At 40.8% G+C, this 17,265-nt stretch overlaps 1 protein-coding gene across 1 annotated transcript in view; it reads right to left on the bottom strand.

The window, feature by feature from the left end:
* The window catches only part of LOC128881094 (neurogenic locus Notch protein), a 367,639-nt gene that overhangs the window by 118,713 nt on the left and 231,661 nt on the right, over positions 1-17,265 (bottom strand). The window contains exon 8 of the mRNA XM_054131804.1: positions 3,431-3,613. Within this exon, the coding sequence (XP_053987779.1) occupies positions 3,431-3,613 (183 nt within the window). The remainder of the gene's footprint in view (positions 1-3,430; positions 3,614-17,265) is intronic.

Genomic DNA, 17,265 nt, shown 5'->3' with positions numbered 1-17,265 from the left:
GGGAATGGGGAATAAAGAGACGGCAAAATAGCGTTCGAGAGGCCGTAATCGATGGCCGCCGTTTTCGAGCCCTGGCTTTGCGTCCATCTTAACGCTCTATTTGTTGCAAAGGACGCCACGAACCGGCTCTCTATGCCGCGAGCGGAGATGAAATCAATAGAAGCAATTGGTACCGAAAGGATTTGTAAGCGTACACTTTCTTTTGGAGAACGAGATACCGGATAGTAAAATTATAGCAGCGATAAGTAGAAAGGCGCAGGACGAGCTAAGATCGGATAAGGAATGTTGCAAGTTGTAATGGAACCTCTCAGAGTGTGTTGAGTCGAGGAATCTTTGGAAAGTGAAAGCGTTGTTTATAATTTGCAACAAAGCTATGCGTATCAACAAGTAGAATTAAAAGCTAAGAGGACTCGTTCAAGATGAACATAGCTTTTCTTAGAGAGGATTCCAGCTATGTGAATTGTGCCACTGGTGATTAGAAAGTACAGGCTCGGCTAGGATGGGACGCAGAATGTTGCAAGTTTCAATGGAACCTGGTAGAGTGTGTACTTTACTAATAGAGTCTTCGAAAAGCGGAAGCATTGTTTACAATATGCAACAAAATTATACGTATTAATGAACGGAATCAAAACTGAAAGGATTTGTTTGAGGTATTGGAGAATAAGATACCAGCTACTGAAGTTATAGTACTGGCAAGTAGAAAGATGCAAGCTCAGCTAGAATGAGATCGAGAGTGTTGTAAGTTTCAACGAGACCTAGTGAACACACATAGGAATGATAGAATCGTCGAAAAGAACAAGTGTTGTTAGCAATTTGCAACATATGTATTACAAAATAGAATCGAAAAGTAAAAAGAAAGTGAGTAGAAAGGAACAAGTTGAATGACAATAGAATTAAGAGTGTCGTAAGTTTCTTAAAAGAAATTGCTAACAATTGACAAGTCATTGTATTGTCGAATAGAATCTGGAAGATTGGAAGTCACGTTGGAGATTGAGAGTCGTACATATGAAACCTGTGTTCGAAAGCTAATGGTCTATAACAATTTATGACTATTTAAAAACTTGCTACCTTTACTAAAACTAAAGAAATCATTAATTTTAGATAAAATCCATATTTAGCCTGAATCACCCAGACTACAGTCACGTAGTCATCGTTAACTATAATGAATTATTAAATGTATGCTAAGTTTTATAGGTTCTCGTGCTGAATTGCTTTATTAACCAAATGGAATCTACACTTTTCAAACGAACTAACAACGAGGTTACGCCAACAACTACGATCTGTTATTCATTTGTTTGGATTCAAGTTGATCAGTTACATCAATATCAAAAACATTTACATATAAATGCTGATATATCTTTCCCTAGCACCATCTAAACGCAATCTAATAAACTTATGTGTACCCCTAATATAAAACTAACATATTAACAGAAATAGCACGTCAACGATACCTTTCTTCTTCGTAAACGTTGCTTCTTCCACAAAATTAACCTCGTACACGTAACACTACAACTCCCTTACGCAATCAACCTGATAAACAAACAAATAAATAAACAGCACTATTCCGTCTACCATCGTCCACCAGCGAATGCCAACTCATGCCAACTCTCCTCGAGAATCTCTCCTCGCACTCCGAAGGCGTTTACGCGATTCCCAGCGATATCGAACGGTACAGGTCACTCTCCGTCGATTATATCGATTATCGATCGGCAGGATCTCGACGGGACGCTCTATGCCCAGGCCCTTAAATGGCTCGCTAGGCAAGAAGACCTAAGACGGGTCTTACGTGGCTTCAAACAATTAAGGTTGACTTACGCGTGGCCGAGGCGCGTACCAACCAGCGTTAAAAGAGTAAACGAGTTACCGACCGGCATCCTTCCGCGACTCCAACATCAGATAATGCAAACCAAGGCCCTGTCATCTCGGAAGAATTTACAGACGACACCGCAGGACCAACCAGGAGTTACCGTAGCCCGTTATCGCGCACGCTGAATCTTGATTTCTGACGCTGGCGAAGCGTGCCTTGTTCGCGCGAATAGCTTTTCCACGAAAATGCCCCGCCACAGGACTCGCCGAAGCTTTGATGGCGCGAGATGCTTCCTCGAGACCCGACGCCGACGTCCACGTCAAGATGAAGATGGGAAACTCCTGATCTCTAGCTAATTGCTGTTCGCGAGCACGCAGAGCAAATATCTGATTTTATGAACTCTAGAGCCGTGCGAGTTTCGTCATTCCTGCGGATTGTGGAATAGAAAAAGATACACGAGCCCGATTAATCGCGAGTAATGAAGCAAACGTAAGGGAGTATCGTGCTGTATAGTATTTATAACGGTACCGTGCTCTCTTCAATTCTATTCGATTATCGAGATGCTTCTCTATACCGTTCATTTTCCCATAGTAAAAATGTGAATAGCTTATGTATTCGAATATAAACTGATAATGAGATGCAGGCAGGTGCAACCTTGTAGAAACATTAATCTGGACTCTGATTCAGGGCCACTGAAGAGGATTCTGACGATGACTGTTCTTCTACTGTTAAGGATAAAACTAACGAGGGCAATGCATACCATTTAAACGTATATTACTGTATCTGTGAATTTCAATTCATTCGTTTCAACTATATCTTTGACATTTAAGGAGCAAGGAGCAAATAAATTGAACACTTCAAAAAATAGTATGCATCACCTCTCTAAGGCCGATCGGACACGGGCGCAACCGATTTGTAATTAGTGTTGCAAACCGTATGCGCTCGTTGTTTTACCTACTCCACTATCTTTGTTTTACCTAGATCCACGGTCGCATGGAACTAGTTTCAGACTGGTTTAAAACTGATCAGTCGCGCCCGTGTACGATCGGCCTAAATATCCCGTCTCCCTTGGAACAAATACGGAAGTCCCTGTTTCATTTCTATGCGGGTCAAATTGTTGGCAACTCCAGGGTTAATAAACATCGATATCACTGCGATCTACTTCTGTTTCTGTCCCTTCTGTTTCTCTTGAGAAACCCTGTCCTATCTCTACTTTCCTTCCCCGCGAAACTGTGAAAATCACTCCTAAGAGCACAAACAAAATTGCAAGGAACACCGCTTCGAAACCAATTTCCATTTCGACTCCGAATTTTCCAGCGGAGCCATATGCTGGAGTCGTTGAATAGGCACGCGAAAACGCACGATAAAGGTGCTCTGTATCTCGCGTAAATGGAGCAGTTTGGCCAATTGCCATTGCGAAAGCGATCAACGCGCATTCAGGTGTGGTTCATTCAGGTATGGTCACGCGAACCATCGCGAATTACCCGTTCCCTCGCGGTACTTGCGGTGAGCAATATTTTTCGTGAATGCGATGTCTCACCTTAACGTTTTTCTCAATGGGAAAAAGGTGCGAGCAAACGAGTCCCCGCGCGTTTTCGAAGAAGAAACGAAAACTTCACTTACCAGGCATACAGACGCATCGAAACGTTCCAGGGTCGTCCAGGCAGGAGCCGTCGTTCTGGCAGGGATGGGATTCGCATTCGTTCACGTTCGTCTCGCATCTTGGTCCTGTGAATCCTTGCGTGCAGTTGCAGGCGAACGAACCGGGCGTGTTCACGCAGATGCCGTCGTGTTCGCAAGGAGATCCTAGATGGGTTCGAAATTACGTTAACGTGAATTTAGGTACACAGATTTATGGGGAAATTAATTTATAAGATGTATATATCGATGAAGTAAAATGAGCTTATTCGACAAGTATTCTACCATACATTTTTATTTTGAGAGGATACATGCAGTTGTAGATAAATTTCAAGGATTTTTGTTCGAGATTTAAATACTACACAGATGTCAACATAAATACAGAACACATATGTTTAAATGGACGAAGAATTTTTCGAAATTTTCATTTTTAATCAAATTACAGTGGTTTTATTGGAAAATCTCGTATGTTGCTTTGGAAAATTAACGGTTTTCCTTAATAAGAAAGAAAGTTTTCGTTGAAAAGAAAATTTCTTTGCCCGTTTAAAAGATACTGATGTATTCTATACTACTAACAGAGTATATAATTTAATTGGTTAAATGGATTGGTTAGTGGAGTATATAATATAATAATTTGATTGGTATGTTCAAATGAGCTCAGTCAAATTTATCGTGTACACCCTAAAAGAAAAACATTCATGAAGATTTGCTGTGTTCTGGCCATCTTAAATTTATCTTAACAAAAGAATTTATATAATAAGTTAGATTAAAGTATGTGCTTAAATCCTGAAAACAAATTCTTGAATCCTTGAATTTAAATAACAACTGCATACCCTCTTAAATCTAATATCATTTCTTATTATTAAAATAATAACTTGGATTATAGATAGACATATGTATCTAGCCGTTCAGAGTAAAAAGCTCTGAATTTGCAATGCAGTAAATGGATTGAGAGTAACGACTGTCAAGAAATACTTGTGCAATTGGCACAATGATTGAAGCATCCTCTTCGATACACCCCGGATTCATCGTCTGTCCTCAGGCAAAATTCTTTCAACGCGTTCAACGACTCGATAATCTCTGGTTTTTAAGTGAAAGTCGACCCATCGAGCCGCCTTTTCCTGTGGAAAGTTGCTTCCGCGAGACTGCTGGCCAATAAGGAAACAAAGGGACGTTTACGAAGCCCTCGAGATACCGGATTGTCCAGGCGAGCGAATCTTGGCCGCGAAAGGGCCGATAATTAAAACTACCGCGAACGCGTGGCGCATAATAATTAATAGCCGTGCAAGAATCAAAGTCCGGCACGCAGGTGCATTCCCCGTGGGACACACGACAAATACAACACGGTAGTGCCGCCTTAATTGGCCAACTCGCTGTAGTTTTTTCGATGTGCTACCATTAGGGAAAGAGGGAGAAGAAGCACGTCGAGAGGCACGGCCGACGACCATAAGAAGGAAGCTGCCAGGTACGGATTCCAGGGGTACCATTCTCCGTGGCTGCCTCCACTTTTGGCCAAGAATCCATTTCGACGAGGAACTAGACTCTTTCCTTGGAGTTATGCGATTCGCGTTAATTGCAATAAGATAATTACGGCTGTCATGTGCCCGCGGTTCGCGAAATGAGCGTTTCATCAGGACCCGAGGCTTCCGTGATACGTTGGATTTAATTTCGATCCCACGCCACGCTTCCTACAGGTTCGATTCGATCGCGTGCTCGGATCCTGAGCCCTGAGCCTCTCAAAAGAAGAAATCGTGACTCGTAAGAAACTCTAAATTTTCTTAAACCAATTCCGTCCTTACATAGAACAATGTCTTATTACTAGGTTGCGGATCTTTATGCATTTATAGGAAATTTGAATGTGCAAGAAACTACAAAATGCAAACAATATGCAAGAATGTAAAAAAGATTGAAAGTAAAGTTCATGTTATAATATTTGCAGAATAAAATAAATTCCTATTTAGGTTCAATTTTTGTAGGCATGTTCGCGAAGATTTTATTTTGCATAAAGATCCGCAGTCTACTTATTATATTAACGAAAGATGGTACATGTAACGTGTAATGAGAGAGAGAGTCGTATGCTCAATCGTTCCTCGAAAGAACGTTAACTTCTCGAGGAATATTTACACATATCTGTACGTTAAAATTGATTTACAGGTAAAAATTGTCTCTGTTCGTGTATATTCAATTACAGTAAACAAAGATCAATTTAAAATTGGTCCCTCAAGAGGTTAAAATCGAATAGAAACATATCAAGACCTCCTCATCTAACTCTTTTAAAAGGACAAATGTGATATAACAACCGCACAAATTAGCATCTACATCGAATATCCTACACGATTCAAGAGTGCAATATAATCTATCACCTCCAAAAGAACGTTAAAATGAAAGAGGAACGCGTCAAGTCCTCCTCATCTAACTCTTTTACAAGGACAAGTATGTTGCAACAGAACCTCTCGCTCGATAGCAGAGATGGGCAAACCCCTAGGCTTCGAATAAATTTGAAGTTTGCGGATGTGTTTGTCTCGTTTCCTTCTTTGGAAAATGTTCAAAAGAGGAAACGAGACAAACATATCGGCAAGCTTCAGATTTATTCGAAGTCTAGGGGTTTGCCTATCTCTGCTCGATAGCCCCAAAACTCGGTCCAATCCATGTGTAAAATGAAATTCTGCTACAGCCGTCAAAAGATATCGTCGCTTAACATACAATGTGACCAGGAACAAGCAAACCAGAGGCCCTTAGGAAGAACAGACGCGAAAGTGGCAAGGGCACACGCGGGCTCGTTACGTCGGCGTCGGCGTCGTTCCCAGGACACCGCGTACAATTACCCGCGATATTTATGAACTTTCCTAAGGGCAACGACAGCGGCCGTTTATAAAGTGGCGTCGACTTCTGCCCGTGGCACGCTCGCATACCGACCTCGTGTAATTCGCCGACGGTTTTTCCGACCCCTGGGTAATTGCTGTCGCCGCGCGCGACGTTTGACCGCTGCGGAAGGAGGCGCAGAAAGAACCTAGAGAGAAAAGGCTCGCGGGCAGAGGGCTGAGGGCTGAGGGAGGGATTTGTACGTGTTACGGAGCAGCCAAGGGGCGAGCAAGAAACGCATTGCTCGGTCGTGTTCGCAATCGAGCGCCGAGGACGAACAGATGACGAATCGGTCGGTCAAACCGTGTCGCCGACGATGCCCTTCAAGGACGAGGTCCTTGCGACGCGCCAGACCGACCGAGAGAACCAATCCTACCTCTGCGACTGGACTACATGATAAAATGTCGGATGTTTTTAGATGCTGGACTTTGAATTTTTAAAGTCCTTCGATTGTTCTTATTCTTCTTTTCTTATCGAGATAGAGGATCACCAACTGAATTAGTAATTCGTTGAATTAATTATTCACGTGTACTTACTGCTGTACTGTACACTTTCTGTTTTAGCGTTCCTTATAACAAGAAGTCACATTTAATGTTTGCTTATAGTTCTTGTTTTTACTTGTAGATCATGCTTCTACAATCCTGTCAGAACAGTAAGGAACGCCCTGTATATATAATATATACTATATATTTCTCCATATACTACTATATTTAAAATATTAGAATATAAAGATATACATATATGAAGTAAATAAAGATCTGACTCTTTGATTATATAAATCTCCGAGATAAATCTCTATATTTTTTATTTAATTCTGTCCCTCTATGACAGTCTATCGAGAAGTAGAAAAGAAATTCTGTCCAAGCCACTCTGCTATTACAATCGCGTCTATTTTCGGAAGAGCCTGCGACCACCAACGCATTTTAATACAGAAAATTTCTGTACGGCATTATCCCCAGCGGGCATTCCTGGTTCCGTAATATCGAAAGGTGTAGTCCGCCGCGTATATAATATCGCGGATAATCGATCAATCGTACTCCCTCGAGGGCGCAGTTTGCGAGTTTCGTTCGGTTGGTAGCACGCTCGCTCGCTTCGCGCTTCTTGCGGGCCGGCCGAGCTCTTACGGAACTTAATTTACCGGAAAATATGCAATCTAGATAATAACAGAGCACAGGCCCGAGCTTGAGGTCATTACGGTCGTTATTAAACTTAAAATAACAATTTAGCGTTTAATTAGATTCGTTTGTGCGCCGCTGGCGCTGGCACAGGAGCTCGCCCAAGAGGAGGCATGGGCCGAGCGCTTCCTAAGACTCCACTTCCGGCAAAATCTTATTACGAGCAACGTCCTGTTCTGCATCATCGGCGTCATGGAAACCTCGCTCTCTCTTTTCTACCTTACCTCCCAATTTAGGAATCTTGGAACAGTCTTGAGCGGCAGTGGCAAACTTATGGTACACGAACCAAAGTATAGCGATGATTAGACTGCGGATCTTTATACAAAATAAAATCTTCGCGAACGTGCGTACAAAAATTGAACCTAAATAAGAATATATTTTATTCTGCAAATATTATAACATTAACTTTACTTTCGATCTTTGTTGTATTTTTGCATATTGTGTACATTTTGTAGGTTCTTGCATATTCAAAATTTCTATAAATGCATAAAGATCCGTAATCTAGCGATGATACACGATACGATTTTATCGGTAAAAATCAATATAACACAAGCTGCGCAGGAGCACAGTGTCAAAAAGTTACCAATTCATTTTTACATATATTAATTAGCGTTTCCGCTTGTTTAGCGTTAGTTAATAGCGTTTCCAAACGAACGAAAAACCTTCGATATGAAAACTAAGCAAAAGGTGGGTCGTTGTGCAACCCCGCTAACCCCAAAGAGTTATCCATCCATCAAAAATGAAAAAAACCTCCGACAACAGACCTGACCCAAATGTTGCACGCTTCCAGGACAGAACGACAGACGTAAGAGTCCACGAATCGAGAAGTAATAAGATACTCGTTCGCGATGACACCCGAGTGATCGATAGGGATCGAAGGTATTAGGAACAGACTCGAAGAACGATTTCCAAAAAGGTGAGAGACAGTTACGTCTCCGCGGATAGTATCCAGCCGTAGCCTGGATTTCCAAGGTGCTGCAGGTATGCCGACGTCCAGGCCAGGTATACGAACTGCCTCTGCTCGTATCGGTTTACCATTGTCAGGGCAACGTTGCCAAATTTCGGTGCAACAATGGGTCTTTGTTTAGCGGGCAGGTAGCGAACGGAGCTCGACGAGATCCGGCCGAGTCAACTTCGGCAACGAAAACGAAGAAGGAGGCGAGGAAGCCGAGGTTCAGCCAACGAAGAGATTCGACCACGAAGGAAGAGGGATTTCGTTACGTGTTACCGCGTTGTTTGCACTGGGGCATGCAATGAGCGGGCTTGCGGAACTCACACGAAGCCCGTTACGATCCACGGAAGAAACAAAAAACGAGCGATTCAATCCGCTGGGCAATCTTTTCGACAGACGAAATCGGTAGGTGTCTGAGTTGGTATACGATCTCTAAACAATTATCGAAATTGTTCAAAATATATGAGCAATTTTGGTAAGCGATACTGGAGTCATAGGACACTATGTTCCTAATTTGTTTCCGAAAGCTAATATGTATTTGGAACTTTTATCAAATTGTTCCTGACGAGGACCAGAGTAATTTATTTACGTCAATATGTGTATATATAAAATATTATCATAATATACAATATATTTTATTTGTATATTATACACATTTATATGTTTATATATATATATTATTTAATATATTATTTAACATAAATGTGATGTTGCATATAATATTTTGTATGTGTATACATACTGATGTAAATAAATTATGCTGGTCTTCGTCAAACGTGATAATATAATATACACTGTCGTTCAAAGATGCGGAGGATCCTCTAACATTTAAAATAAATTCAATATTTTTCACGAATGCCTAACTATTCCACTAAAAATATCAATTGATAATTACTCAAGTACAATCTAAGAAGAAATTCATACTTCCTACACATTCCAAATTTCGCTGCAATATATTCCAATTAAAAATCTGACCACTGTTGCAATCGGAGCGGTTGGTTGAAAAAATACTAAATAAATAATAATAATAAAAGGACCGCTTTTAGGACGCGCGACGGTGCTCTCTCGCCCCACACGCCACGAATTATGACGTCTCGACGGTGTCACCTTCGCGCGTCTCGGGGAATTTCAGGACCCACAAAGACGGCCGAGACGGAACGACGATGTAATCCAACACCGGACGAAGGGGGTCGGAGAACGACCCGGTTTGCGGTGGTCCTTCGCTGCAAATGGACCGACGTTTTCAGGAATCCAGCGTAAATATTTATAAGCCCTGCCGGAGAGCCGCGAGCGAAGGAAAGCCAGAGGTGGACGAGGAGACTTCTTTTTCGCGACTCCGTCGGCCTCCTCCGGACGGATTGCAAGAAAGACTCGCGGCGTCGGCGTCGCACGAAATACATACACACACACGCGACGACCTTACGTCGAGGGACAGGCGTCCCTCACGGGAGGAGAGCTCGACGAATAAATTACCGGTCCTTCCCTGAAATTAACCGCTCCCGTTCCCCCGGTGGTTTTCCTTTGTGGGAATCGCGCTCGAAAAAACCAGCAACTGTCCACGCTCGACGGGCGCAAAAGAACGAAAATTTTCATCGAGCGGAATTAAATTGCAATTAACGTCATTGAGGACCGGGCCGCGGGGAGGCTTAAGTAAACAGGTGTTTTGTCTCGCCCTCGCCCCGGTGTTCTGCTTGAGACATCGATCGGAATAACGACTTTGACCCAGCTTTTTCGACGCGAGTTTGGCGCAGTCATAAATCAGGGTAATGGAGATTTTGTAACGGGGTGACGCGAGCGACATCGAAGGCTTTCGATTGAAATATTTTCGGGTGTGTAGATCTGAATTGAACTTTGCTAGGGTGTTCATTAGAGATGCAACGATGAAAATAGAAAGTTTCCGATAACTTGAAATAATTTATTATGAGGTGTAGTCGTTTCGAGCATTCTTAGTATATCAGGTGTTCTATTCGTTGTTTGGGAATAATGCGATGAAGAATTAATCCAAGGGATCAATGTGATATATCGCAGAGAGGAATACATAATACTTGTTTATAATTTGTTGACGTATTATCATTTTTGACTGATAATTAGCATACTTTGCAACTATCGTTATTTTTATCGTTTACCTGATACATATTTGTACAAACATACCTATTAACTTTTTCATATATTCCTCTTTATACTATACCACAATGATATAGATTAATTAATAATTCCTATCATTAGACTGTGAATTTTATGCACCGATAATATAAACTAATATAACAAACACATGCTAAATATAACCAAAAGGTATATGCACCTGTGCAAAACGAAATCAAATTATAATATTGATAGCAGAATATATTCAATTATGTATATTTCATGTATGTCTTCTATATCATTGTATGCCATAAAATGTGTCATTCTCACCAAGAAGAACCAGAGTAATTTACCTACTCTAAGCAAACACTTTTCAAAACGTTTCCTTCAAGATTACGTCCAAACTAAAATGGCCAAAGTTTCACCAAAAATGTTTCCGTCAGCGTTTCTTGAAGTAAATCTCATCAAGAGCCTCGTCTAAACGAGGAAACGGAGAGAAAGTAATCGCGAAGGAAGCCTACCTAAGGCATCAAACTTCAATTAATTAAACCGGTTGGCATTGCTCGCCAAAGAGATTCCAATAATTTACGACCTTCGATAACGCAAATTGGATCCAGACGAGCGTTGCAGGAGACCACGATTACGGAATTATCGAATTAACTGGCATTCCCGAGCGAAACCTGACCAGATCATCTCGAATATACGCAAATAGAATGCGTAGTTCAATTTTCCACGGACTCGCCATCATCCATAAACCGCATCAATTACGATACTATTCCAAGAGCAGAAAAGGATGTAAACATTGATGCACGGGGACAGGGTGATGAACGCACGCGCTTCAACTAGAAGGGAAGACTGAAAGTAGCTTAGAATTACTATCTAGGATTGTACGATCCCTTGGAAGCCTAATGGATCATCGATACCGCGATAATTATGACCGTCGAACATCGGCGGAGCTAATGTTTGGAGACTTCGATGCTGGACGAATGGAAGCAAGAACAGTTCGGAGTTCATCCCTTGGTTAACTATACATTCTTACATATTTGTTTGTAGACTACGTATATAATTTTTTATTTCGAAGAAGATTTGAAAATTGAGCCTGATGCGTTTATATTATTTGGTTGATTCATAAGTGACTTATGTTTATTGTTTTACAATCGATTTGCAAATATATTATTACGTAAATTATAATTAATTATGTAATCGACATCGTTAATTATCACTTGTTTCCATTTAGAAAATACTCGTGAATCAACTCAATAAATATAATACATACAGGAAACAAATACGGGTAATATACTCAAACTGGATTTGTGTAATAATTCGATCCATAAATGCATATTTAGAAGGAAAACAAACCGAGCGAGGATGGCGAAGGATAATAGCAATTCCTGTTTAAAAAATGTCTACCTCTGATAAATGCTTGCTATTTCAAATAACTCTCGATATGCATAGCTACCACTTGTTGCATACAAAATACATTTCAATACGACACAGTAAAAGTTTGATTATTACTTTGAACAAGTTCAGAAAGAATTAATATACACAAGTCTACTATTTTAATGAGATCAAATATTTGCAACAAGAAACTACGTAAAAGTTCAAAACCTTGACACCAGTCTTTTCATTAACTAAAAGGTTTCACTATGCAAAGCATATAATTAAATACTTCAAACTCCAAATGGTAATATAATTACTAAATATATAAAGAAAATGGACATTCCTAATCAGTATCGATTCCTACTATTCGTATCGAAAGAAAGGGTGTAAACCCTTGATTGATAAATATCCCGGGAGGGGAAGAGTAATAAACACGTGCTGGAGGTAGGAGAGGAGGTTGAAAACACGCATTGAATCGACCGTCTAGGGTTGAACGATCCCTCGGAAGCGTCTCTAACGCGTCATCGATCCCCTAATAATTATGACTGTTGGCCATCGGCGGAGTTAATCTCCGGGAGATTTCAATGCTGGCCGAGGCGGGAGCAAGGAGAGCTGTCGCGTTTATCGAGACCTGGGGATCTGACGGCCTCGGGCAATTCTCCGAGGGAAGATGAGCAGGAAGAAAGTGGTCGTTCCTCCGGATTTAATGACTTGTACCACCGAAAGGCCGCAAAGAGAAACAAAGGAGAGGGATAAATGAGATGAGAAGGGCGTGAGCTTCGACTAATCACCGACGGTATTAAAACTTTAAACGAAAAAGGGGATCGGGGTAAGGGCCCTCGCTGGAAAATCGGCTCGTTGATGGATTGTGATCGTGCAAAAATCGCTGCTTGGATTCGTCGCGCCTTAGACCTCGCGAACAAATTTCTGGCTTCTGTGCTACGAGTATTATTTGTGACAATTCATAACCGAACATCGTTACTGTAATAGTTGCAAAAATTACTTGTCATTGCGACGAATGGGGGACAACTGTTTCTCGAGCTACGGATTTATATGTCAAGTTTTTAATTTACTATGTAGGACTGAAATGCATAGAGTTGTGATTTGGGGTACTTTGGCTTGAAATTGAAACAACTTGAATAATTACAAGGAATATTGCACCGATCATTGAAAAAATATTGACACTTTAACCACTGGCCTAGTTAGAAAGATTACGCTTTAGAAGAGCTCTTTCTACGTTACCATATATTAATCTAGGCTGACAATAAGCCTTGTTTGTTTCCAAACATTCAGCATAGTAAAAGATACAACCAACAGCACGGTTAATAGATTCCAAAAAGTAAACGTTAGGCTTAAGAATCTTATAAATAGGCTCCCAGTAGATAAAGTGTCGATTGAAGAAACAATAATCGAAAGCTATACAACGTGATTTGTTAATGTGTTTAATTCGTAACAATACAAATTCTCCTACACTATCGAAATTGATACGATGAGAGATGGGAGATGGGGATGAAAAAATACCAAAATAGATTCGAAAGCAAACCATAAATCAAAGACGATTCCTACCTTCGAATCAAACCTAAACTCTCAGCTGGGGGATTCGGACAGTTTCGCCCACCCCCTTGGGTCTAGTTCGCTCTTTATCGCTTTCAACGGAATAGTCGCAACTCTGGGATCCTAGATGTGGCAATTTACTGATAATTTACTCGCTGGTGTTCGGGAACGAAGAGCACCGCCCCCGAACGAGCTCTAGGGCTGACGAGACACGAGACAGAAGACGAAGAGGAAGACGAAGGAGGCGCACGAAGAATCCTTCTGGCCCGTCTTTGAGTAATGTCTTCCTAATTACAAACCTCGCGTTCGAAGCATGACACACGGTACTGTCTACCAGCGAAAGGAACGGGTTCCCGAATGGGGGCCCGCACGCTCAGAAAAACTGGGATCCTTAATCCATTATGCGGCTATAAAAAACTTTAACGGCCGAAATCTGGTGCAGGCCGGTCGGCTCGTAGCCTCTATAGTACTTTTTCCCGACGAACTATCGCGGGGATCGGTCAGGGTAGTTGATTGATCTTCTCGAGAAAGTACAGTTCTACGAGTTGTCACGAATTTCGTCCTTTAAATTGCTACAAATTTTCTCTCACTGTTGACGAGGGTTATCGATAATTCACCAAAGTGAAATAGTGATGTTATATTTTTTACTTATATTTATAAAACCATTTTAATGGAATCGACAAGTTTCCAGCAATGCGAATTTTAGAGTAATTTTTTTAAATATCAGGTGTAGAAATTAATTCTGGGCCTTTCCAAGGTAAATTACCATTTATTTGTAAAGAAAAATCATGCAACTTTTAATCTTTCCTCAGTCACACATTCCAAGAGAATGTGCACGCATTTGTGATATATGTATTTGTAAAACGTTGAAACAATTTGTGCGTGTTTCATTACTATGGAGATTGGTACTCTAACGTAACAAAATGGCTGGTTACAAATAATTAAATGTAAAGACTCAGAGTTAATTTCTCCACCTAGTAATTCACACGATTTAGGACGAAATTGCTTTGGTTGACAATGATGAACGGATCCATATAACAGTAACCATCTTTTTCCAAAATCCTTGTCACTCTTCTTCGTAGATTACTGTCTTGAAGATGATATCAATCGAAACGAGCCATCGAGACTGCGTAACTCTATTTCTAATTACTAGACTGCGGATTTCATTCATTTACGACATACAGTAATACGAAAAACATACAGAAAATATACACAATGTGTGTAAAATATATTCTATTAATATTTCGTTTTGCATAAGCGCATACATCTTTTCGTCATGTTCAGCATACATGTCTGTATATTTGTATATGTATATTTGTCGCATTCGCTTGCATCATAAGTCCATCGAATTCACAGTTTACTAATTACTTACACGTACCTATGAATGTTACCAGCGTGAAAATGAAAACGTCAGAATCTAAGTATCCGTCGGATTAATCATCACACTGAACGTGACGGCGCTGAATGTTTGCTAAATTACTAATGAAACAGAGAAAATGAATCGCGAAAGTTACGCGGCACTAATGACGCCCCCGAGGCAAGAGAGGGATCTTTCCGCGCATAAACGAGCGCGATTGTTAACATTCACCCCCGAAATCCAATTAATTCCCTTGGCTCGGCTTGATTAACGCGGTGGGGAAACACGACCACAGGTTACTAATGCGAGAGAAGTATTCGAATGCCTGCGTGGGGACGGCCATCTTTGCGTCAGGAATGAAACAGAGGAAGAGAGAAACGAAACCACGCGCGGAGGATACAAAAGAAGTGTTTCCGATTATTAATGAAGTGTCTTTGTCTGAAACGAAATGTATTAACCGGCGTCTAAGACCGGCGCGGCGTGCCGAGTATTTATTATCGAGCATAGCGCATGAAAGGGATTTACTTGAATGCGTTTTCAGGTGCTTCTACGCCTTCGTGGCTTTGGTTTCTAAAATGAGTGCGCGCAGCAACGGATGATACTGGACACTCGAGGAACTCTTGTTCGGCTGATGGAGTGCGCGTCCTATTGTGTAATCTTCGTGTATTTGTTTTATTCCGGAGTTTCACGCGCGGTAGATGCACTACGGCGATGCATTGCGGTTCTAGGTGGTATGGCGTCTCCGAGAAATGAACTATCGCGCCTAGGGTTTGATTTGAATCGAAGAACGTCGATTATACTTATCAGTGGTTAGCATCGCGATGGATTTGGATGAAATATTGTCTTTATAAAAAGAAATATTATCGCGAAATCGACTCTCCGATTTATCTTGGCGCTATTGTGACGAATCTATAGGATTACTTAAATATAAAAATTGATTCGTATGTAATTATTAGATCGCGGATCTTTATGCAAAATAAGATCTTCGCGAACGTGCCTGCAAACATTGAACCTAAATAGAAATTTATTTTACTCTGCAAATATTATAATATGAACTTTACTCTCAATCTTTTTTATATTCTTGCATATTGCTTGCAAATTTGTAGGTTCTTCCACATACAAATTTTCTATAAATGCATCAAGATCCGCAGTCTAGTAATTATACATCTTGCATACTATACTAAAATTGACGACAGCTGTAGCTATACTATCCAACAGAGAAAAATTGTATTCAAGTATAACGGTATTCAAGATAATTCCAGATACCTAATCAAGAAATTAAAATCTACTCGATTCGATACACCGGTATTTTCTCTCACGCAGGAGATCTCATACGAGATTCTTAAAAACGAAAATCTATACCCACAACACCACAAAAACAAACCCGATTCCTGTCAAGCAGACATTAATGCCATGGATTAACTATCGAACAAGTTCCTCATCGCGATTTTCCCATTTCTCCGCGTCCCTATCGATTTTCTTTTGCGTTAACGGTGAACAGTCCACTCGTTACCATGACCATTGCAATTTCACCTGGTTCACGGGTGATCGAGCACGGCCTCAACGTTCTGTACTTATTTTCATGTCAACGACGCCACCGCGGATTGACGTGCCCGTTCCGTACCGCAATATCATAAATCGAATTCCGACTGATAATGCGTCGAGATAAACCGCGACGAGGAAGCCACGTACGAAGAAAATCGTCGAGGTGTGCGGGCCCCATGCTGAGCTCGATTCTCTACCGGACTATTAATTAAACCAGCGACTACTGGCCTGTCCACCGGTTAATTGCAAACCCATTACCCGCGCATCGCGTACGTACGCGGAACAAACGCTGAATTTCTACCGTTTCGCGACGGAGTGCATCGATTCCCGCCATCTCGGCTCGAAAAAGCATCTGCGGAGATTTTTACTAGGGAATACCGTCGTGAGAATAACGCTGGCTCGATTGTTTCAGCAAAGGTCACCTCGATGTTTAGTGTTTAGGAGGTACTGTACAAATAGGGGTGGAGGAAACAACAAGTAATTACGTATATAATTTCAGTTAAGTTTAAATCATACAATGAATTACAATGCTTGTAAAGTAGGGTAATTATCATAAATGCGGAAGACATTGACAGTGCGAGTAAACGTGTTCAATGTACAGTCAGAGTAATGAGTAAACTGCGGATTTTTATGCATTTATAGGAACTTTGAATGTGCAAGAAACTACAAAATGCGCATAGTATGCAAGAATATAAAGAATATTGAGAGTGAAGTTCATATTATAATATTTTCAGGGTAAAATGAATTCCTATTTCGGATCAATTTTTATAGGTTCGTTTGCCAAGATTTTATTTTGCATAAAATTCCGCAGTCTAGTAATAAGGATTCGTATAGGAACCATTTATTTTAAATGGTTGCTGTACGAACACTTCTTACACTGACTGTATACTTTTCTATTTTTGATTTTGTTCTT

This window comes from Hylaeus volcanicus, chromosome 8 (assembly GCF_026283585.1).
Source record: "Hylaeus volcanicus isolate JK05 chromosome 8, UHH_iyHylVolc1.0_haploid, whole genome shotgun sequence".
Taxonomy (NCBI): Eukaryota; Metazoa; Arthropoda; class Insecta; order Hymenoptera; family Colletidae; genus Hylaeus; species Hylaeus volcanicus.
The sequence above is the reverse complement of the archived record's forward strand: the minus strand, read 5'-3'. Positions and strand labels throughout refer to the sequence as shown.